Consider the following 25,889-nt stretch of genomic DNA (forward strand, 5'->3'; position numbering starts at 1 on the left):
AAGGATATAAGGCTATTTACTAGCTATATGATGGACATATGAACTGAGAATTAATCCAGAAATTTAAGGATACTCAGTGACTTCAATATATATTCATCTGAATCCTTATATCTATATCTGATTAATAGATACTATATGGTACAGAAAGCAGGAAGCTTTTCTTAATATGCCTGGTTAGAGATTAGCTCTGTGCGGAGTAGTCTTTTAGGATTTAATAAACTATTGATAGATAAGATATATCTGTCTTTCTGTTACTGGATACATTATTGTCTAATAACTCTGCCTACTGCTAGAATTGATACAACTTATAAACAGTTACAATATTCATATACAGTTTCTCACTATTGCTGGGACACAATAATACTACAGCCCTCATTTTAAATAAATTTTTTCTTACTGTACTATCATTTTATTTAGCTGATTTTTATATTATCTGTGTGTTTAATTTATAATGAATAAAAGTTATGTTTTAATATTATAGTATCTAGTGACACAGTGCATTCCGTTATATGGACTACTTTCTCTTTTTTGTTGTATAACACAATTCTTAGTAAATTTAACCCTAAGACTTCTTCCATATGATTAATGGACTGTAGCTTTCCACTGTTTCCTCTAAGCTGTGTGATAATGTTAGAAACTGAATCTATAGGACAAGCCATTGTGCAGGGGGTATGTAGTCAGCAAACCAACGGTCGAAATGCTGACCGCCGGCTTCCCGACAGTGAAATTAAATACCAACGCCTATCATCAGCCCCATGCCGAAATCACGATGCCTGGCATACCGATCGTAGGTAAGCAGGGGTGTATCTATAATGTGTGCAGGGTGTGTGGGGTGGGCCCCGCACTGCACACCCTGCACCCATAGAATTACTTACCTCTGCGGAGTCCCACGTTGGCGCGGGGTATGATGCTGTAAACGACTGGAAAATGGCTGCCATGGAAATGTTCACATCGTTTGCGCATGCTCAGCGCAGGGAAAATGGTTGCCACGCCCATTTTCATGGTGACCAGCGCATCCTCTATAGACTCTGGGCACTATCTAGTGCCCAGAGTCTATAACTCCGGCACTGGTCGCACACAGCTCAGTTCGCTGCTGGTCACTGGACAGAGAGGAGGGGGCCTGTGTCGGAGATTGCACACGGGCCCCCTCCTCTCTAGAAACTCCCCTGGGGAGCGGATAGCCGTGGGGGGGTTAGGTTTAGGGTCTCCCGGGGGGAGTTAGGATTAGGCTGGGGGAAGGGGGGTTAGGGTCAGGCACCACCAGGGGGGGCTAGGGTTAGGCACCCCCCCGGGAGGGTTAGGTTTAGGGTGCGGTGAGGGGGGTTAGATTTAGGTACCCCTGGGGGGAGGTTAGGGTTAGGCACCCCTAAGGGAGGGTTAGGGTTAAGGAGGGGAGAGAGTTAGGGATAGCACTTATGCTTACTCTGTCAGTATCTCAAAATGCCTGCCTTCCGGCATCGGTATTTCATCCGCCGGGCTGACATCCGGTGGTATAACATACCAGGGTTACACTTTCACTCAAAGGAAGTGCTTGGCAAAAGGAATCAGTGAGAGAAAAACACCAATAAAATATTGCTATCTAAGCATCTGCTGCTGTCTATGCCATATCACCTGGAGAGCAAATAAAATGCAGCATAGAGTTGACATGAGAAAATGAGGCAGACAATTAATTTGCCATTGAACCCATTGATGTGTACTATGTGTATTTCTGAGTTGTACTTACATGATGGAGCTGGTAAACCCCACCCAGAGCAAGATATTTCAGAGGCTCTGATGATCCTTTCAGGAATTATAATTATAGATTAGTACTCGTTCTCGCTGAATTTCACATAGGCAAACGCATGAACCTCTCACAATGTGGGAAAGTGGTGTCACACTCAGGGGCATAGGGAAGATGGTTCCAGTGGAGCACAAGCTCCAGGCACCGAAGGTGTCCGGAGACACCGCCCGCTGTGTACCCGGCAGCTGTCTAAGCTGGCAGCCTGCCGGGCAGAGGCGGGCTGGGCCGGGGGGCAGGGTGCCATGTGCCCCCCGGGCCACGGACAGTATGTGTCTCTGTGACACAGCTGCACCGCGCGTGTAGCGATAACTGGAGTTCGGTCAGCACTACACAGTGACTGACAAACACACAGTGGGTAATGGGAAAGACGTCTCCACCATAATGCAGAGCGGGCCAGCCCGGGAGGATGGACGGAGGAGCAGATGGCGGCGGCGGGAGCTGGGATTCGGGTAAGTGTTTTTTTGTTTTTTTTTATTACGTGTGTCTACTGGGGGGGGGGGGCAATACTGAGAGCCCTACAAGGGGGAGACCACTACTGGGGGACCAACAAGGGGGGGACTACTACTAGGGGCACTACAAGGGGGGGACTACAAGTGGGGGACCACTACTGGGGGCACTTCAAGGGGGGGACTACTACTAGGGGCACTGCAAGGGGGTACTACTACTAGGGGCACTACAAGGGGGGACTACTACTAGGGGCACTACAAGGGGAGGGGCACTACAAGGGGGGATGACTACTAGGAGCACTACAAGGGGAGGACTACTACTGGGGGCACTGCATCAGGGGACCACTACTGTGGGCTCTATATAAAGGGCAATACTGGGGGTACTGCATAGGGGTGGGACTGCAACTGGGGCCACTATTTAATGGGCACTGCATAAAGGTTACCACTATTGGGAGCCACTGCGTGGGGGGGGACTGCTACTGGGGGCACTATATAAGGGGCACTGCATAGGGGGTACCACTACTGGGGGCACTATATAAGGGGCTTACTTCTGGGGGCACAAGGGGCACTACACAGGGGGGATCGCTACCGGGGGCAGTGTATAAGGGGCACTGCATAGAGGGGGATCACTACTGGGGGCACTACTGGAGGCCTGCATAAGGGGGTCCTCTCATGGGACTCAGGGGGCACTGCATATGGGCACCACTACAGAGGGCTGCCCCATATCTTTATTTTTACTTTACATTAATCCCGTATGGACCCGCCTCCTCCCTGGAACACTTGAGGGGGGGGCGCCGTAGCACGCACGTGCTCCGGGCACCCTGGCTATACGCTACTCCTCTGGTCACACTGCCCCAACCCAAAACATGGTCCAAGTCAGACTGCCATCCTTCCTATACTGCCACACTATCTACCTTCCCCTGCCACCTTCCTCCCCATGCATCTCCTACAAACAATGAGGCTGGTGTAGTGTTTTCACAGACCAGAGCATTACGGAAACTCTCTATCTTTTTAACATTTTATGAATCCTGTTAACAGTTTTGCAGATGATTCCTTGTGGATCCTATAACAGGCAGCTATAGTGGTCCTCTAAAGGCGGCACAAGATACAATGCACATCTGATATCTCCATTTTCCATCTTTGTGGTTCCACTGCCCCAAATCTGTAGGTTTCCATGGGCTCAAACCTTACATTATCATACTGTATTTATAATACAAAGGAGACAAGACCCACACCTCTCCACTGTCAGAGCTATTGTAGAGCAGAGACAGTGGTTTGCAGCCAATAAAGTGATACGGTGGAAACCAGTCCAGAGTGGCCAAATATTCTCTGTCAAGCTCTACAGAATATGTATATATAAATAAGTGGTCATAAAAAAATTAAACTAAATAATTGGGACCTAATTAAGTCCATGGTTAGATACTTATAGTAATAAAAACAACATTTTGCACAATGAAAGTGCAAAGTGGAAGGTGTTCCTCTCATCCCTCAACCTCAGGAAGAGCGCTATGTGGTCATTTAACAATTTGGGCCTGTGCTAACAGTAGTGTATACAATATGGACCCTGAGGGGCTTATTCATCAACACTAAAATAAAATTTTTAAGGAAATTTTCCTTAATTACCATTATTTTAGCATTCATGAAGAGACTTAACACAGGAGATATCACTGATATCTCCTGGTTAAGTCCGCATGCGTTAATTTTCACACTCCCCATACATTAGTACATTAGTATGGGGATATGGAAATTATGCTATTCATCAAATTCCGAAAATTATGTATTTTTGGAATTTGATGGAGTAACTATCCGCCACTATGAGGTGGCATTTAGCAGGTGACACTTACCTGTGTCAGCGTGGGCAGGTCCTCCTCCACTCCATCCGCTGGTTTTACGGATGTAACGGCGCATGCGCAGCACGGATTACAGCTGCGGTAAGTTAGTGTAGAGGGGGAAAGTATCTGTTTCCCGAAAAGCTGTCATCGCAAAAATGACAACTTTTCGGAATAGATAGTTATGGAGAGGAGGAATGATGAATTCCTCCGGTAATTAGGTAGAACTCCATGGTAATTAAGGAAAATTCTAAACCTAATTACCTCCAGAGAAAGTTTAGTTATGATGAATAGGCCTCTGAGTCATAATAGACTGAGGGCAATGTGGTACATTCCATTACTTATCGGGTATATAGCGCCGATAGTATCGCCGGTATGTACATAGATAATTGCAAAGGACAGCTCTCCTGATAAGAGTTGTCCTTTGCAATAGAGGGACTTCTGGGTTAATTATCTAACCATGGGCTTAATTAGGTCAGAATAATGTATTTTTTTATTATTTATTACCAGTTATTTATATAGCGCACACATATTCGCATTCTGGAGCTTGGTACGTATGGAAATGCGGCCAAAACTCAGAAAATGGGGTTGTCTGGGTTTTGACCGCATATTACCTTTAGTACATCCCGCCCTGAGTGAGAAAAATACATGGATGAGCTCTACAAATATCAGCTTATACATGGCCGCAGAGCACTAAACATGGTTACCACTCACAATTTTCCTGCACTCAACTTCAAAATCCAGTTTTTGGTGACTGTGACACAAGACAAACAGTAGCACGTGCGCAGCGACAGCAATGCGATCGCACTGCGATCACGCACACGCACACGCACGGTGTTTGAAAAAGGACAGTTAGGAGCTGATTGGTTGGTACTTTATCTCTCTCCAAAGCTTAATACATCTAACCCTCTGAAACTTAAAGCTGGATTCTTCAAGAAGTCTCTGTAATTCAGTCAGTGCTCTTGAAGGGTCTGATTCTGGGTGGCACACAAAGTGGCGATGTTCATGTAGTTGAGTGATTTTTTTTGCAATTGCGCATGTGCGAAAATTTCTAAAAACTTGTACGGTTGCGTTACACGTAAGGTAACACCCTGTGAGACTAAGGCAATATGACGTTTTTCGGCGGTTACTGAGAGGGAGCTAGTAGATCATGGAAAAATTATACGCCCAGTGGGAGTATCATGGACGTGTCATGGGCAATGCAAGTGGCAGCGTAACCAGACACACAGCCGCAGACATAGGAGGGCATAGTCAGCCATAGAGCTTGTGCAAGTTTCAATTGTGCGACCGTTAGTGGCATCTAAGGATGCTCCAATCGGAATTACAGTGTGCACAAAAGCTAAAAGTGAATTTTTCAGTCCTTGCATATTCGCCTTGCGGATGTACAGGAGTTTGTAGCGACATTTGCCTAAACTAGTAGACAGATGACCGCCAATGGACGCTGCAGGTGGTGTGCGCATTGCATGCGACTCAGAAACTGGACCAAAATGTACAACTATGTGCACACACTGCAGGCTACCATTTTGTGGGCTGAACCATTACCCAGCCTATCAATTCACTAGGGAATAATTACATCATTTCAGCATAAGGCCCAAAGTGCCTTATTGATGTTACTAGCACCTAGCAAGTTCATTGGTTCCAATGATAAAATATCTGTCTCTACTGTATGAAGGGGACTGGCAGACCTATGACTTACTAAATTCTACCAATTCTTATACACCATTGTATAAAGTGCTTGCAACCGTTTTAGCTAAAGCGACTGGCCGTGTGTTTTAGTTTTCCTGTTTTGGTAAATGAATCATATTTATAAGTTTTCATGTCTAAACAATTCCCGGCTATGCTGCCTCTCTATCATCTTATACCTAACAAATTGCCCTGGCAACAACATACAAAGTAAAACAACTTTTTTATTGTGTAACTTCAGCTGTTTTTCCATGAAAACTTTAATGGAGCATTGGGAAAGGACTTTGATTAATACAGAATAAATTTCGTAAACATTTACATGGAATTCTTGCACAATGTCTTGAGATGTTTAAAAAAGTAAGCGGCCATGTTCTGGACAAAACTCCAGCTTATAATACATGATACACATTGCTGTTGGCTAGTAATTTTTTGGGTTAAAAACTAATCACATTATTAAACTTTTACAAATAAACTACTTCAGAACACATCTGTCTCATAGGAGTGTTCTGGGCACATTGTGGGCATGTTTTGGGGTCATTCCTTATTTCAGTTCCAAAACATCACAGGGGGGTCTTCCTGTGATGATTGCTGCACCTGTTGTGTTCACCTGGTCTGCTAGGCCCAGTGGCGTAACTTCATCCCAGATGCCCGGAGGCAAGTTATAATTTAGTAACCCCCTCCCCCCATCACAGTCACTGATACTGTAATGTAGCAATTCGCATGCAGACAGGCTATAGATAGACGAAGGCAGCAGCTGATGATCTGGCATGGAGCTCTCCACTAGTGTATGGTGGCTTCTCAGGTGCCCGGAAGGGGTGCCATGTATTGGGCAGCCGTGATGGTACATAGTTACAGCCCTATGTGGGGTGAATATGTTGTGGACAATTGTCTCCCATAGTTCTGCCTCTGGCTAGGCCAATAGCGAAATACCGCTGCCTATTTAAACTAGCTCCAGTGTTCAAACCATTTCCTGAACAACAAAGAACAACAAAGAATTAAACCAGGCACCAAGCGAGCACTTACAAGTCAAAGAACCCCCCAAATGTGAAGGTTGCTGCGCACCACCTAAGAGTAATGCCGCTGCTCTCAAAAAATAGACAATTGCAATAGAAAAAGGAGTGGGGTGGTGCAGCAAACACAATAAGACAGAGATATCAATGAAATAAATAAAATATTTATTTCATATAGTAAAAGGTGTATTACAAATACCCAACACTAAAATCGCTATAAACAGCACAATATAGGAATAAAAAGGGGAATTTAAATCCCTGTAACAGGTAAGTATAAAATATACAAACATGTAAGGAGTGCTCACCATTAATAGTGCACGTTAAAGTCCACAATGGTAGGTTGTAATAATGAACAAAGGGCCTGATTCATTACGGATCAGTATTGCGATTGCTGCTGCGATTATGCACGCAGGTCTAATGTGAAAATATGCTAATGACTGCAATTGCAAAGCTATTATAAGCCAGCCAAAGCCAGCATAGAGACGCCCACTACCACTTTTGCACATCCGTAATACATTGCAATCTTCACGCACGTGCACTGCGATACATATGCATGCGCAGTACGCAACTATAGGCCATCTGCGTGCAATAGTGAACGGTAATGAATCAGGCCCAAAGACTTCAATTGAAATGTATCAATGGATGTGTGCACCTCTGAGTAGCAACCATGCGGTGTAAACTGATAATAAGTGTGGGTGGATATGAACCTCAGTCACACTCTGTAGCTTTGCTCTAATTGCAGCGTGATGCGTCTTTATATCAATATGCCTCTGAAATACTGTGCACAGGTTCCAGGACGCATCTGTACCATAAGCAGAGGGCAAGGGCAACTCATTATTTTGTCCTTAACACATTTCACCTCGTCCCGCGGCTTTCTCAAAAGGCAGAACAATGAGTTTATACCCGGGCAGTTCAAGGCTGCAGGAGTTCTTTGCATCCTGCATTGTGTCCTCTGTGACTTCCCCATTGTCTGATCAATTGCAGCAAGTTACCATTCTTTGCTGAACATCGCTCACCTGTCAGCATCACAGCATTCACACTTCTACAGACCAGCATCACAGCTTTCACACTGATCTGCCGAGTTCCATCCTATCCTGTCAGCGCTGCAGATTCCACGCTGTGCAAAGATCCATTACTCATCTGCCGCTGTGTCTGTAGTTCTGCCAGCTTTACAGCATCCACGCTACTCACCATCTTGAAAACATCCACTGCAGTGCTCTGTTACCTGCCAGGCCTGCAGTTTCTATACTGCATACAAGTCACCCTTATCATTGCACTACAGCCTGCAAGTATACGCTGCTATTTACCTGTGAACTGTATGCATCCTCAGTCTATACCATCACACCGCTGGGACATTGCTTGTTGTTCTGTTGTACTCAGTGCTCAGTGGTTATCCAGGTATATACTTATAGTATACTACCCTGCTAGTGGTAATGGTTTCCCTGCACTGCGTGCTGTTGTCTTGGGTGCTGGTTCCAGGGCTGTGGTTCAGTGTGAGATATACAGTCTGTGTACTGAGGTGTTCAGAGACTGTATTACTTTTCCTAACATTCAGCTTCTGAGCTCTGCACTAATTCTACTTCCAGATCTTGCGTCAGAGCTGTGCCAGGGTTACGATTCCGATTAGAGCATGGTCCTGGTCTAGTAGGCCTCCATGGTCACTAGGCGAGGGAGTGCCCGGTTCCAGTTTAATATTCTTGCACATCACTAGTCTGTGGTTCTTACACTTGCAATAGTGTCTAGCCTCCTGTTTGCTCATGAGTCAGAGCTGAGTCAAACCATCTAATTTCACAAGCACGTCAGCCAGACCCAGGGGTCCCGAGCCAGATCTACAAAATAAGCAGACCATGACAGTTTGTTCAGACCCAATGGATCAAGCAGGGGAACATACCCCAATGGGAGACGCATTGTGTAATTTGACCAAACGTGTTAAACAACAGGAAGCCTTGCAACAACAAATCATGCAGTATCTACAGGATCTGCAAAGATTCTCCAGCCAAAAGTACCAGGAATGTTAATCCTCCAACATCCAATCTCAGGTAACTTACACCCAATAAGTACAATGGTAGTCCAAAAAATTGTCTGGGGTTTCTCAACCAATGCAGTACCCTCTTTGAATTGCAACCTTCAAATTTCTCTACTGAGAAATCTAACTCCTGACAGGACAGGCCTGGGCTTTGCCACTGTGGGAGAGGTCAGATCCTGTACTTATGGACATTTCTGATTCCTATCTATGTTCTGTAGGATATTCGATGAACCAGGCAGATCCTCTTCAGCTGCATCTGACATCTTGCGTTTGAAACAAGGTCACCATACTGTGGGACAATGTATCATTTATTTCAGGACATTATTCTCTGAACTACCTTGGAATAATAAAGCTTTAGTAGCGTTTTATTGGCAAGGTTTATCTGATCAAGTAAAGGACGAACTTGAACGATCTTATTACCATTTGTAATCGTGCGGCTATCATATTCAGAGAGAGACAGCTGGAGAAAAACCAGAAGGAGATTCCTAGGGTTCAGTTCACTTCTCAGCAGAAGTCGATGTCACCTCCTGCTTGGCAAGGCCCATCTTTATACGAAAGAACGTAAACAGCGTATTTAAGAGAAACTGTCTTTATTGTGCAGCTTCTGATCATTCATTGAAGAATTGCTCTCGTAAGTCGGGAACGCTCCCTCCTAGCTAATGATGGAAAGATTAATCTAGGAGTATCTCTTTGCTCTCCAAAGAACAAATAATGTGCTATATCTGTTCATTCAGAGATAATTTCTTTCCTGGTGAATCCTGAATCTACTAGTCTGATTGTTCTGGGTTACCCTTGGCTGCATTATCATAACCCACACATCGATTGGTTGACTCCACACATACTGTCCTGGAATTCCAACTGTGTTAAAACCTGTCTCCAAATGGTGTTGCCTCATCATTCCACATCTGAAGAGGTAAATTCTGGATTGCTCCTTACAGACAGTTCAAGGACGTCTTCAGTAAAAAAAAACCCGCAGAGACCTTGCCAGTTCACAGGCCATGGGACTGTCCATTTGGTCTCATTTCTGGAAAGATTCCTCTTCGTGGTCAGGTTTATCCATTATCTGTTCCTGAGACCCAAGCCATGACCAATTACATTAAAGAAAATTTGGAGCGTGCCTTCATTCGTCCTTCATCCTCTCCACAATCTTTACGAAATTGGATTTTGGAGATGCATATAATTTGAAATGTATCCAACAAGGTGATGAATGGAAAACTGCATTCAATACCAGAAATGGTCATTATGAGTATCTTGTGATGCCATTCGGTTTATGTAGTGCTCCTGCAGTTTTTCTGAATTTTGTGAATTCAATTTTACTCAAGTCTTTCAAACGTTACAAGATTTAAGCTGATAAGAAGCGTAGAATTATTCCCATGGTCTCAAAAGTACTTGATGACTGAAATATCCATAAAATTTACAGTAGGGAGTTGGAAGCAAATGTTTTCATTGTGCAAAAGGCCAAATTCCTAGCAACACCTCACTCACTCTGGGCAATTAAGGTGAAACAAGTGACCATACAAAAGGAAAGAAGGGTAAAATGAGAGGTGCTCATACAACTCAGAATACAACTTTCCTGATACTTTTGAACCCTCTGTACAGTTGGGGCTGGTGAGACATCGGGTAGATATGGCCATGGGTAACCAATGATTTGCAATCATAGATGCATTATGCCCAATGTGATAGTTGTGGTATTCAGTTGCAGGTCACCTCCATCACTTGTTTCCTTATGATGTGTGTTGTCCTGATGTTTAGTGATGTAATACATCTCAGGGAGAAACAGTGACTCAGTGGCAGGGCTCCATGGCGAATGCACAAACTAGCTCTGCCAATTGCATATATATATATATACACAGGTGTATCATCTATTGCTGAAATCATCATATGGTTTAGAAACTATGGTTACAGGCCATCTCTAGGCATGTAACAATGCCAGCAAAAATGGAACCATTTGATGCTGGCATTTCGATGACCATCCCTAACACACGGCAGGTTTGGGTACTTGCTGGGCATGGCCACAATCAGGGGTGTAGCTATACCCAGTTGTGGTGTACATTCCTATGGTACGCGGCATGAACACCAGGGGATGATGTGGTCGCAGTATCACTGATGGCAAGGCACCCCTGTGTAGAGCATACCATATACTTACTACTTTCTTATACACCTACCAACTCACATAATGTAAATGTATGTAGAACTAGGAACAGTCAAAATACACCAACTGGAGAACCTTACCACTCAGTTATGCTTATAGGGGTGTTGTTAGCCATTCTCCTTTTCCATAGCCATCATCTATATAAAGCTTTCCTGTTACCTAGAACACTACTAGTCTATCATCCACAGGAAGGCTTCTGTACTGCTTAAGTGATATACAAAAAGCTTGCAGGAAAATGTTATATATACTGCACCATGCTGGAATGGAAAGCCATAGCAGGTAGGGCACTGTTCGTATGCTGCACTTACTCAACCAACCAGAGACAGGGTTTTTTAAATGTTAGTCTAATATATCAGAGTTGTGCTAGTGAAGACATACTGACATGGTTAATTTTGTATATAGTTAATTGCATAATAGAAACACACAATCTCTATCAGAAATGCAACATTGGAGGATGCATTGGATAGCCGTGAGCTAGAACTATCATTTTATTGCATTATAACAGAGGTGGAACAGGTCGAAGAAATGTTATCCAGCTAAACGGTTCATGGAACGCTGTGGATTCATAGAATGAGGCTTTGGAAGATACAATATTAGGAGCATCTCAAGATGCTGGTTTCCAGTATGAGACAAAGCAGACACACACATCTGTCCAATGTGTTCCACTTAGTGAAAATTTACCCAGCTGAATAAACCTCTGCTGATTAAATGAGTAACCCTTCCACTGAGGTGCATGGGCTCACAGACCAGCGTAGCAGCATTTGCAGAGCTGTAGACGTTTGCCTAGGTAAAGGGAATTGGGCAGTGTGAAAGCATTCCTAGTAAACTACGGAGCAGTCACACTAGTGAGCCTCATTTTGTGGAGCATTGCAGAAACAAGATTTTATTTTGTTGAGCAAGATTATTTAAATATGATAAAGTGAGTGGGTGTGTGCACATTCCGGGGTGTCTCTTGCCCTACAGATGGGTACACAGCCATTTTAGCTTAAAAAGACTTACATTTTGCACTGTCACAACAAAGCATTTTTTGGGTCTCGTCCTAAACTTTTAATGGAACTCATACTGTGCTTCTATGTTGCAGTCCAGCTGGGGAACCCTTCCTAGATGCACTCAGAGCGATAGAATGAAAGTGATTACACACACCCAGTTGTCACATGCAATAAGGACTGATGTCCCCTCAGTCAATCGATATTTTAGGAAAAAAATATAAAAGTTGTCTTTAATGAGAGGGGTGGTACTAAATCGATAGGAGGTTGGTCTTTCATGTGACATTTTTGTACATTGCGTTTCTGGATATACTGGTTCTGCGCACCACCAGGGAACCTTTTAAGTTGAGGATTGGCAGGGTTGAAACTAGTCGAATTGGTTCAAAACTTGAATCAATTTTGGCTGGGTCATGGTCTCAACCTGAGTTTGAAAGTTTCAACCTTCTACTTTTAGAAGTGGTTCAACAAACTTGAAACAATTTGAGTATCTTTAATTGTGGTGCTTTCTCCCGAGAGGTAATGTAGGTATGCAAATTGATGTCCCGTGGGCAAATCACTGATGTTCATAAGTCAGAGCCGGCCCTTGCCAAATTAGTGCCCTAGACAAGATTTTGGGTGGTTCCCCCCATGGGATTCTGAAAAAGCGTGTGCCCTCACAGAAGGGGTGTGGTCTCACTGTGCTGTGGCCCCTTTCCCCATTGTGCTACACTCCCAGCACCCCTCACCCAGCACAGATCACAGCACAGCACCCATCACAGCACACTTCCCCCAGCACAGATCACAGCACAGTACCCCTCACCCAGCACCCCTGTCCCAGCACAGCACAGAGCACAGCACCCAGGGGTGTATCTAGGGATTCCGAGCACTCCTGGCAATGTAATGGACTGGCGCCCCCTCCCCCCATAATTTCTGAATAATTGCACTACACATTAAATAAGTACCTAAAATATGTCCCCAGCTACCACTGTTCTGTCTCCCCAGCCAGCCCACATGTTGCATCAGCCAGCACCTCTGCCTATACAGTGCCCCCCCAGTAGTAGTCCCCCTATACAGTGCCCCCAGTAGTAATCCCCCCCTATGCTGCTTTGCCCCCAGTAGCAGCCACCCCCTATACAGTGCCCCCTAGTAGCCACACACCCCCTATGCCATTCTTACACACACAGAAAAAAAAACACAACTTACCTGATCCCCGCTCCTGCCGATGACCACCGCTCTCCACTCCTCCCGGCCCGCTCTGCACTATGGGAGAGATGTCATGACGTCTCTCGCATCAGCTGCTGAAGGTGGAGCCGGAAGGCAGAGCTCATGAGTGAACTCCAGCCAGCTCCCTCCATGGACGCAGCAGCCAATGAGAGTCTGTCTGACTGGCGGCTGTGTGTTTGTTACTGTGTACGGCAGACCGCTCTCACTGCAGTCTGCCCTACACTTGTGAGGCCCAGGGGCGCCGAGAGGGGGGGGAGCAGGTACAATTTACCCGGGCCCGGGTCTGGTGCCGCCCCCCCCTCCCTCCTCACTATCTCCCAGCAGCCCAGCACACAGCATGTGCTGGGATGCAGTGGGAGATTGCTGTGGCTGCTGCTTAGCAGCCGCGAGCAATCTCCTATGCTTGAGGGGGGGAGCTATCACACTGATCGCGCCCCCCTGGCTTTGTGCCGGGCTGAGGGGCTCACAGTGCCCCCTCCCCTACCTACAGCGCCGCTATGTGGCGCTGCAAATGTATATTTTTTTGTATTTTTTTCTTCGAAGGGACGTGGCCACGCCTCCCGTGATTAGGCCATGCCCCCACTTTACCGGGGCCCGGCGGCGCTCTCATCGGCCCTGGTGGGACCTGGGGGACTAGCGGTGGCTGCACCGCTGCTAGTTCCAGTCCTGGTAGTCCCGGCCTGATTACACCCCTTGGATGCTGGTGGCACTGCCGGACACGCCCCCCTATGGCCGGCACCCCTGGTGAGTGCCATCCTGGCCAATGGGTAGATACGCCCCTAACAGCACCCTTCACTAACCCAGCACCCTTCTTCCCTCTCCCAGCACAGCACACCTGCTAACCACTAGCCGTAGTCCAGGTGCCCCATCCCCGCAAACTGCCGCTGCCCGTTCACTGTTTGCTGCTGCCAGGCCCGATTATGGACGCGGCACAGTGACAGTAGCAGCTGCCATAGTCTCTGCCCAGCCAGCAGCAGGTGCCCCAGCCGTGCCTGCCCCAAACCTCTGCCGGCCCTAGGCAGACTGGGTGCCCCTAGGCATTCCAAATTACCCTAGGCATTTGCTTAGTTTGTCTCTGGCACAAGTGCAAAATAAAGATGTTTGCAGCCCGTTTGCAATATCACACTGTGAAGGTACTTTTACTAAAAGGTCTATTTTTGGAATGATTATTGTATCAGTGTTTAAGAATGTGCTATGAAATTTGCCTATAGGACGATTCCTGAAGTCAGTCTTGATGAAATACCCATCATGAGTATAGCTCAGTCCTCCAGCGCGATGCCATTTGATATGAACCACATGTTCCCCATTGTTGACATCAAGCACGGCCCCCCCAGACTATAACTTGGCAGCTGACTTTGGATCATGTGAATCTCAAATGTGTTTTCTCTTCCTTGGAAACGTGAGCACAACATGTTATGGACCCTCTAAGACACAGAGCCAAGAGGAAGTCATAGAATGTACCGAAAACTTCCAGAAACAGAAACCTCTAATGTTGACAACAAGGGTCTTCAGTGAGAGAAAATGTTTATAGCTTGGCAGACGGTCTTTCTAGCATAGAAGGCACCTTCAATCATTAGAAGAGTCCATTTAACTGATTACCAGTAAATGAGGCATTAAATTAAATTAACTCCACATTCTGTAAGACACATGCTCTGGCTTCATACTATAATCAAAATGGGCAATCACACTCACAGAGATTCTGTCATGATGTTCCAGCTGTATCTAAAGTAGTGACGACTACAACTAATAGACTTGTTTCTTCAAGTGAGTCGCGCTCATTAAAAGTTATAAAAATATTAAGAAAAGTGGTTTGTGGGAACGTGTTGTGGAAATCAAATACACACGGGCACACGACACTGATGGATATAGATGATGTAGTGCACTGGCTGTATGTACCCCATGGGCAACCACCCAACCTGCTGCACGTGACGCACATGATGTAGTACTGCAGATGCATGGTACACTTCAGAGTATATGATTAACGTATAGTCAAGACTCTGGTGTTCTGCCAGACAAAGCTGTTTCCCCATGTCACATCTGGCTTCACTTCCCCATACTCTCCCTCTGTCACATATCGACCCCATGTCTCTTTTTGTCACACATGCTCCCCACACTCTCCCCTTGCCGTATATTGTATAACAGGATATTCATAGGTGAGTGTACGCAGGGATCTGTCTGATTTTAGATGGCCCTCTTGCACCAAGGATAGGTCTGGTGGGCTATTAGTGATGACGGTTGCTCTCACAAGCCTATAAGTAGTGGCTACGCGGTCGCATAGATGCAGCCATCTCTGAAAACAGCCGAAGACCCGTATTTGTTTCCATGCACATGAGGAGGCCGCACCTGAGGCCAACCACCGCGCAGCGCAGAATCAGCCCCAATATCTCCTTAAGAGGACAGATGGAATAAAACATCTTCAGTGTCTATGCAATTATTATAATATATTTTATTCATACAAAAACAAAATCAGTGTGAGTAATATAATAAATCAAAGCACCGATTTCAAATAAAGATTGATCTACAGAATAATATGAAAGCTGAGTAGCTGATTACAGTTTGCAGTCCCAATATCCACATAATAATTCCAAAAGGTAGGAAGCAAATTAGTTGTGTGATTATCCTGGTGTATTGTAAGACAGCTAATTCCTTCTGAATGTAGGATATAGGTGAAGGCAGAGGCACAGGCCTGTTGTGAAGGCAACTTATGCTCAAGGAAATATGCATCAGTTACAGTGATGGAGATTTGAGCAGAGATATCACTGTATAAGCGATGGTTATTACACTTTTAATCTAATCTAAATGGTGTGTAATATATACTTTCTTTATTTATGGAGGCAAGTTCAACTAGTTATTAGGTGACTCACCGGTTGCATGGTAATCTACCTCATTAGGGGGCCTATTCATCAACACTAAAATACCGGTTATAAGGACATTTTCCTTAATTACCGTTATTTTAGTATTCATTAACACACTTAACACAGGAGATATCACTGACACATTAGTAGGGGGATAAGGAAATTAGGCTATTCATCAAATTCTGAACAAAGTCCAAGAATGATGATGTTTGTCCATGCAAGATGACGTTTTGCCTCTTTCTGAGTTCCGTTTTTTTGGAGGGAAAAATCCGAACTCGGCGTGCAAACTCGAACCTATCCGAGCCTGCACATCCCTAATAATAATATATATATTTTTTTAAACTTTACTGTTTTCTCCTCTTCAGACGGAATAGATAGTTATGGAGAGGAGGAATGATGAATTCCGCCAGTAAGTAGGTAGAACTCCATACGAGTTCTAAACCTAATTACCTCCATTGACTTTTTTTAGTTATGATGAATAGGCCCCTCGGTGACCATTTCACTGTCACTTTCCTATTATTTAATTAATCACTGGAGTCCGACAGTTCTATATGTATTTTAAAATGTACCAAAATAGAGCGAACTACAATCCACTCTAGATAAAAGGGAGTGAAAAGGTCTAGACCTATAATCCAAATGACCAGATCATATAAAATAGCAATAATATAATAGAGCAACCAAGTTATCAGCAGTCAATTAATGAATGTGTCTTCCATGTTAGTGGAAGAGCAGACATCAGCTTCAGTCTCATGATCCACACAAAACAAAGATACCAACATTTGACAGCAGAGCCATAACTAGACTTTTTGGTGCCCTGGGCCAGAAAGGTCAATGGCAACCCCCCACCCCATTTTTCAAATAGGTCCTAAGACACGCTTCCAAAGGGCTTGGCCTCATGGGGAAGGCACGGTCACATAACATCTGATTTGTCCTGTATGATGATGATCCCTTTGTTGCACTGTAATCCAGGTGTCACTGCCAAATACCTTGTGAATCTATTGGCTGCAGTGATGATACACAATAATTATACAGTATAACTCACCAACTGTAGATGTTGGAGAGCTCTGATGAAGCTGCATCTACCGCAGGATTTGTCTATCAGAACAGCCATGCACAAGCCTGAAGCCGGCAGTGTATATCAACGACTGAAGGTGTAGAAAGAGTGCTGCCTGTAGTGTATATGCATCAAATATCAGTGTCGGAAAGGTCCGTGTATGTACCCTGCGCTGGCAGCTGAACTCACCAGCAAGGGTACTTAACAGTTAGTAACAGCTGGGTCGGGAATCGGTGGCTGTATTCAGGGCTGCCATCAGGAATTGTGGGGCCCAGTATACATTTAACAGACAGGGCCCCCCTTATCCTCCCCCAACCTGGTCTGTTGGATGCAAAGTTCCAACGAACCCTCCAAGCTTCATTTTGCAGGAGCAGATAAGCTCCGTGTGTAAGGTGTCTGACTGCCATGTGAGAGGTGATGGGTTTGAGTCTCGGATATGTCAGTATTTTGAAATGTGTGTGTTAAATAAAGGAGGATGTGTCTGAACTTGGGTGCTTGTGGAGGTGGCCATATTGAGTGGGAGTTGGCCAAGAAGAGGAAGCTACAAGTGATTATAAACAGAAAATTGGCAGGTGCCACCAAACAGCTCTCCCTGCCTTGCAGTGCCCTATGCCGTGGCACATGTTGCACCACCCTAGTTGCGGCCTTGTTTGACAGAAACAAAGAAACATATACAGCAAGTCTCTTCCCTTGCTATCTATTTAAGTCAGTAAACATAACTAGGCTAAAGTAGAATAAATGTTACACGAAATGCTGAGGAAGGAGCACTCATAAAATGGTTTCCCTGCATATGATTTCCATCCATCTGCCAAACAGAGACTTGTCTAGTTTCAGCAGCAGAAAAGCTAAATATTGGGATCCAGTCCAATAATTTTCCATTGTGCTCTGTGGATTCCCAGCATCCTTCACTCCAAGCTTTTGTCAGCCAGATATCCCAGCAGCGAATAATAAAACCGTGCAGTGTTACAGCTATTTTCACACCTGAATCATTTTAATTTCCTGGTAGATAACTCACCATATATCTTTTCACCTAAATATTAATATTCAAAACATTACAGTGAATCGATCATTCATAGAGCTAGAAAAATATTTGCACATCTGCAATAAAGCACAATTTCATATTTTAATTAATGAGACTTAAACATGATGAGATAAATCTGTAAGGGTCACTCACTGACTGTAACCAATGTGGACCCACTGTATGTTGTTCATTTATTTTGTCTGCCAATGCTCCTAAGAGAGCAGATGTAACTTTTAATCAGGCAACGGTCTAGAGCCAATCAGAACTCATGGAGCAGCAGCCACTGCTGGTCCGCGAGTTCCTAATGGCTCGTGACCGGCTTATGATTAAAGATAACATTGGCGCTGTACTTGACTATAGAGGGTGTGGGGGGTTGCTTGCTGGGCCGATGGGCCCCCTAAGCCACCGGGCACCATACCAAGTGCACCCTTGCACCCTCTATAGTTACACCAGTGCTCCCTTCCACAGAGCAGGTTGCATGCCTCTAACATGTCGCTACATCTAATTTCAATAATCTTGCAACACAAAAATGAAATCTCCTCTGCCGTTTATCTGATTTATCAGTACTCAAGAAACAAAGGCAAGACAAGGGTTGTTAAGTAGTGGTGCACAGGGAAGGGGATAAGATTCAAAAATAACTTTTATTAGGTCCCAGAAAACAAAATAATAATTAATTATTTAATATAATCAGCAAAATATTTAAAATATAGCATAGAGAAGTGTCCTGTTATAAGAAATGTGAAAGATAAAACTATGGGCGCTCGCAAGCGGGTCGATGGTGCCACACTGCGCATGCACATGCCAGAGCCGCCGCCAGTGACGGGCGCTCCATCGCTACAGGTCTCGCACCAAAACGGGGCGGCTGTCGATTTTGATTGACAGCTCGCCCCATTTTGGAGGCCGGGTCTCGCGCATGCGCATGCTGGAGCCGGCTCCGGCCTGCGCATGCGCAGAGTGGGACCATCGACCTGATTGCGAGCGCTGTGCGCTCACAAGTGGGTCTGAATCAGGCCCAATTTCCGCTGCATACTGTATCTCCTATGTGTACAAGTATATTGAGAACTAATGCTGGGTACACACTAGCCGACATATCGGCCATTCAATTGAATGGCTGATATATTGGGTACCCGTCAGCCAATGTGTACAGACGATATGTCTGTGAATGATGTCGTTCACAGACATATCGCGGCGGCTGTGCTGTACAGCTGATGCCCCATATATCTGCAGATATATTGGTGCATCGTGCTGTGTGTATGGGCGGTCAGCAGACTGCTGCAGAGGCCGCCGGGGACTGACAACTCAACTGGGCAGGCATATGTAAACGGTTGGGAAGTGTGTATGCGATTACCAATCGTCAGATTGGCCGTCTGGACGATCTGCCGTCCTATCTGGCATCCTAGTATGTACCCATCTTAACACAAATTATGTCTTAAATTGTGATTTAGTAGGGATTCCAGCTAGATCTATAATAATGAAATGACAATCAGATAGAATAGTCTGTTCCTGAACCTCTCTTTAACTATGACGTAATGTCCTGGGCCAAAATACATTTTCCATAAGCTACGTTTAATTTTAAAGTTCATTTTGAATACCTTCTTTTCTAAATCCTATAGATATATATTTGTTTTGCTCCACCCAAAATTCCTAAACCTATTTTCCAGAAAAATAGCCCTGGTCAATGATAAATAATTTTCTCTAACCATTGTTTCTAAATTAGAAACTGCAGATAAAATAGAGGGAGGTGTCTGAATGGTTAAGGATGACAGGCCAATATGTGTTATATAGTCCTTACCTGAAGATGTTATTCAGATTATTTTTCTTAAGATTTTGCTGTTGAGGACCTTTTTGGAAGATGTAATCCATAATCCATATCATTAGTCGTTATCCAAAATCACTTAAATAAAGCAGGAACTACTGAGAGAGCATCAATGTAGGACAAAATGTCACCACAAAATGGCTGCCAGTAGCTGGGCATCCTTTATATAGGGCTGTGACCTGAATGGTGACATCACAATGCTTGCAGGCGGCAGCTAGAGATGGCTATAGCTTAGATAATCTCTGGGCCCAGATGCCCTGCAGCAGCAACTCTGGTGAGAACTGAAAAGCCGGAGCTGAGCAGATGGCAGTTCAACTCGATGCAGGGAAAGGGCCGGGTCCCAGAGGTGACCTGGGGTGGGATGCACTAACATAGTGCTGTACATACCGCTAAACATCGCACTCGTACTTATCGCATATGTACTAACATATGCGATCAGTACCGCATAGGACAGCTTTTCCAAAAAGAGCTGTCCTTTGCGATCAGCGCTGCGCCCTGGACTTATGACCCAGGAGCCCATCTGCGCATGCGCAGAGTGACAAGCGGCTGTGGGGCATGCTGGGAGGGATCAGGTCGGATCACTCATACCAGTGCGACGCGGTAGAAACCCATAGACTTCTATAGGCATTACCTTCCTCGTTGGAGCCCCGGTGGCCACACAATAGTGCATATGGAAAATGTGGTAAAACTGGGTTTTTATTGCATTTAGTGCATCCCGCCCCTGGGCCCCATAGCAGCCCCATTCTCTGCGCCTATTATAGCTACGCCTTTGCCTGTGAGTGGAAGCTGGTCATTGGAAGAGTGTGTACGGTGACACAATCCTTTTAGTAGATTGTTTTAGAAGATGCAGATCTCAGATCTGCTGCAAAATTGGACAGGTTTAGAGGCATATATTGGGTGTTAAATCTACGTCCAAGTCTCCGGTAGGATTGTGTCAGCAGTCTGGTCTGGAGATGGATCCCCGGAGGATTGGACAAGTGTGTACACATCTTAAATTATGTGGCGTCATTTCAATTGAATAATTGGCTTAATCCAATGTTTTTTAAATTAAAACTGCAGATCAAATGGAGGGAGGTGTCTGAAGGAGTAAGAGTGACAGGCCAAAATGTGTTCTATTATATAGTCCTTATATGTTATTCAGATTCTTTTTCTGAAAATTTTGCTATTCAGGATTTTATTTGAAGATATAATCCAAATTCCTTATCGGTAGTCGAGACTAATCATCAGTCATATTCAATAAAGATTATATGGATTGTACTATAAGATAAGTAGATAACCTATTTTTTGTTATTATATGATATTTCTTTATTATTTATTTACATGTAAAAATATCATATAATAATCCAAACAATAGGTTATCTATAACTTATCTCAGAATTAATATAATCTTTATTCACTGAACTATGGGCCTGATATATCACGGATCGCAACTGCAACAGCGTATGCAGATTGGCCGATGGTGCGTACTGTGCATGTGTATGCTTCGCAGTGCGCATGCGTGAGTTAGCATTGCGACCGCACTGCGATCACCTACGCAGATACAAAGCCATCGCAGACCTAGGGACTGGACGTCAGCATTTGGGGGTTGTGACAGGGGAGTGGCAGGAAAACACAGGCGTGCCTGTCAGTTTGAACGCTGTTGCATGGGCGTGCATAAATTAGCCACTGCGACGCCATATGCAGATTGTGTACTCACTGCGTGCGACAAGACTTGCAATTTCTGAGTAAGGTCAGACCTGTTGTAATTGTGCATGAGGAGCTGATGTTACTTGATGTTCCTGATGTATATGCAGGACTGCGAGGTACTGAGATAGCGATAGTGGGCATCTCTATGCTGGGAGTGCGACGGCTTTGCGATTGCATTCATTAGCATATTTTCGCAGCAGACCTACGTGCGTAATCGCAGCCACGATCGCAATAGCGATCTATAGAGAATCAGGCCCTATGTGCAAACCCCCATTACAGCCCAGTTAGGCCTTTTTAGTTGTAAGTTGAGATGCGATTGAAATGTATATGTCTCAGTTCCGGAATATGCGCAGTGCAAAGACCAGCAAATACGTTCAACAAACTGATATAAGTTCAACTTTGCAACAGCAGCTTGGTCACTATTTATTATTCAGTGGCAATAAGAAAAATATAATGCTCAAATTATATTTTAATATACTTATTTTAAATCCAACAATTCATCAACATTATATATAATATATATTATTTTTTGCATACATTAATAAACTTTTTTTATTTATTTTAGTAAATTTTATTTTAAGAAAACTACATAAACAATGCTTTATTGTAAGAAAAACGAACAACTTTTTAATGCTTTTATCCTGATATCTCCATCCTAAGATTGCATTACAGGAGTTGCAAGGAAATGTGGTGGTACTTGATCCTTGTAATCTTAGACTCCCCCATGGATAATCATAGCAGGGGAGCCTTCGCTGGCAACAACCCCTATAGGATGATACTGAGCCTGGGTGTTCTCCAGGCATAGGGCTCTTTGGGCCTGATTCAGACCCACTCGCGAGCGGCTGTCCGCTCGCAAGTGGGTCGATGTTATGGACTGAGCATGCGCACAACGGAGGGAGCTCCGTCGTGCGCATGCGCCAGACGCGACGAGCGAAGGAAAGTCCTTCGCTCGTTGTGTCCGATCAAAGGGGGCGTGCTGTCAATGTTGATTGACAGCACGCCCCCTTTGGTGGGCGTGCCGGGGGCGTGCCTCCCTGACGGGGGCGTTCCCACGGGAACGCCTCCCGTCAGAAGCTGGCCCACTGACATCACTAGTGATGTCAGTGGGAGTGATTTTGGCTCTGATAGAGCCAAAATCACTCCGGAGCTTGCGGTTGAAAACCTCAACCGCAGGCTCCGGCTCGCAAATTCGATGGTCGCGATGGTCTCGACCATCGCGACCATCACAATGCACGCTCGTATAGCCTGTGGGTGGTGACCCACAGCTATACGAGCGTCCAGGAGGACGCTCCATGAAAATGGAGCCCGGCCCTCATTCAGAGCGTGCGTTCTGCTCAGAGCGTACGGCTCTGAATGAGGGCCTTTGTCTTTTGATAAATACAGGAGTTATTTTGGTCATATATATTATACCATATATAATATCGCCAGTCTTCACACTCATGGAAGAAGGTTCACTATGTTAATTAGATAAAGAGCAGTATTATCAAGATGATTAATTCTGCTAAAATCCGTAATACTATCTATAATCCTGTAATGCCAGCTCAAGGTTGATGCCCTCGGTATCCAGTCCTGTACTCAAAACAACCAATAGAAAGTTGAGTGTGGTGAAAAAAGATCAAATATTTATTAAACTTGAATTGGAATGTGAAATGATAGCAATACAGTTGACATGACAATCACCCCCCATATCCAGAAACCTATTTGGAAGCGCTCCTCTGCTCCCTGCACCTGGGTTTTGGAGATCCTACTCCCCCTTTCCTGGCTTTGAACATGAGCCCTCACAAGAATGGTGACGCACATTTGACTGCAATGCAAGGAAGAGTGTTTTCTTGGCTTCCATAGTGCCACCCATTGCAGCTGGCCTGCATTGCATTTCGCCTCAGCAGTGACCCGTTAACACAAAAGAAAATTAATTTCTTAGAATAACTGGTCATTTGGGATGGGGATGGCTGGGAGTTTATAAAAAACAGTTCTAAATATTTATGTCCTTCCTCCTGCTAAGCAGCCGCCCAAAGGAGCAGGGATAGCTGAGGCCATCCTTTCCCAGGATCTAGTCAAGGATCAGCTCTCATTCTTTGCTGGTCTTGCTTAGTTTATCATGCAGGGCGGGAAGATGCCAACATGTTGATTGATATGATTAGATTAGCAGAATAGGAGAGAAGAAGGTAACACTCTCTCTCCTGCTCCAACACAATGGAGGATTGAGGGCACACACTTGGCATTTATCAACCATCGTGCCTACCCATCCCTCTGTTTATGTGTAAGAATAAGCACTGGAATGCTTGGGAGATTGGATTATCTAGGTGCCTAGTTATAATAATAGATGGATGTTTTGTATTTAATGCATTCCTGCCATGCCCACCTTCTGTACCCTGACTTCCTTTTCTTCTCCCCTCTTTATTATTGTTATTTTTTGTCTCATTATGAAATTGTTACTATGGTGTATGTATGTTATTATATATTCTTTATAATATAGCTGCAACACATATAAAGAGCAATGTACTCAGCTGATTCACATACGTTCATTCTGACCTCACACAGACCACTTGGCAAGCTTAGTAGTTATAATAATAGTTATGTATCCTTCATCTAATTAATATTAATTTAAGTAATTAAATAAAATGACACTTCTTAAGTCAAGAAAAAATATAACAAAGCAAAACATATGCTTTTAATTTAATAATATTATTTTGGTGGCTGTTGCAAATTAAAAGTGTCTTTTTTTTTTTTAAACTGGGAGTTGTCCCTTCCTTGTGTGTTTTATTGGTATAATGCTGAGGTTCTCAAACTCGGTCCTCAGGACCCCACACAGGTCACATTTTCCAGGTCACCCAGCAGCTGCACAGGTGTATTCATTACTCTCTGACGGAACCATAGGGGGAGATAATTATTTCATTTGTGATTCTATGAGGAGACCTGGAAAACATGCACTGTTTGGGGTCCTGAGGACCGAGTTTGAGAACCTGTGGTATAATGTGAATGGTGTTATTACTCCTCTAAATCATTCCATTCTCCTTGGCTTGTAAACGCTGAGTGTTCACTTCCTATCGACTTTCTCCTCTGCCTCTAAATTGTACTTTTCTTCAATTCACTTTAGATAATTGCTCTTTTTCTTTACAATCACTTGGTTTCCAAAACTGGTTTATCAACTCTTTGTTGCTATTAAGATATGGAAAACTATTATTAGATTTCTTTCTGTGTGCTTTTATATTTCAGCTGTATATAGAACAGTGTTTCCCAACTCCAATCTATGTGTACCACAACAGCTCATGTTTTCAGGATCTCTGTCTGGGGGAGCCGAAAAGATAATTGCCAACCCAGTCGAATAGATCACCTAACCTGTGCAGGATTAAGGAAATCCTTAAAACATGATCTGTTAGGGTACATTGAGATTAAAAACAGTGATGTAACATAAGGTGCTCATGTGTTTGTTACATTTTTTTTTTCTCAGGGAAAACTCGATGCCCTGTGGGTACTTCTGCAAAAGGGTTACAGCCGGGTGTCCATTATGCGGCCTCAGCCTGGAGATAAGGTAGGTGGTTACTGTTCTCTGACACATTATTGCTATTAATATCATATACTGTGTAAAGCAAATGTAATTTATTTAATATGACAGTTTGCATGTGATATCCACATTGAGGACCTCATTCAGAGTCGGTCATTGCGGCCGCACGGTCGTACGCCACCGATGTTCGCTAAACTGCGCATGCCTAAAGTTCGCAATGCGCGTGCGCAAACTAGCTGCTACGATCAGAAATTTCTCTCTCCTTGAACACAGCCAGGTCGGTAGTTTGAGTGACAGAATGAGGCGTTTGTGGGTGGTAACAGGGGAAGGTGCTTGAAAACGGGGGAGTGGAGATCCGAACGCAGGCGTGCCTAATTATGCGAACGGCGTTTTATGGGAGTGCATAATTAACAAAGTAGTGTCATGGCACACGTGACATGGGTTGTTTGTACACTGACCTGATCGTAGTGCTTAAGAGAGGGTATGATCAACCTTAAGCTCTAAGACCAGTTCCGATGGTTACCGATGGTCTCGATTAATCCTTATATGGCCGGAGATGACCTGTTATGCGTACGAGAAGGGGGCGTATTTTTTGTCTTACAGCCGCATCCTCCCCTTGGTTGGCCAGCTAACGATCTGATCTTAAGGACGCAACTTGCGAGTGCATCATTTGCATATCCGGCCCCTTTTCCCTTACGACCGTGCGGCCGCAACGACCGACTCTGAATGAGGTCCTGAGTATCCCTAATCCGAAATGCTCCAAAATCCGAATCTGTAGCTGAGAAAGTGACACCTTTGCTTTCTGATGGTTCAATGTACACAAACTTTGTTTAATTC

General features: G+C 44.5%; 1 protein-coding gene across 1 annotated transcript in view; it reads left to right on the forward strand.

Annotated features, from left to right (window-relative positions):
* ANTXR1 (ANTXR cell adhesion molecule 1) overlaps positions 1–25,889 on the forward strand; it is a 214,361-nt gene that overhangs the window by 164,603 nt on the left and 23,869 nt on the right. The window contains exon 17 of the mRNA XM_088470809.1: positions 24,999–25,079. Coding sequence (XP_088326935.1) covers positions 24,999–25,079 — 81 coding nt within the window. The remainder of the gene's footprint in view (positions 1–24,998; positions 25,080–25,889) is intronic.

This window comes from Taudactylus pleione, unplaced genomic scaffold (genome assembly GCF_031769625.1).
Source record: "Taudactylus pleione unplaced genomic scaffold, aTauple2 ptg000105l, whole genome shotgun sequence".
Taxonomy (NCBI): domain Eukaryota; kingdom Metazoa; phylum Chordata; class Amphibia; order Anura; family Myobatrachidae; genus Taudactylus; species Taudactylus pleione.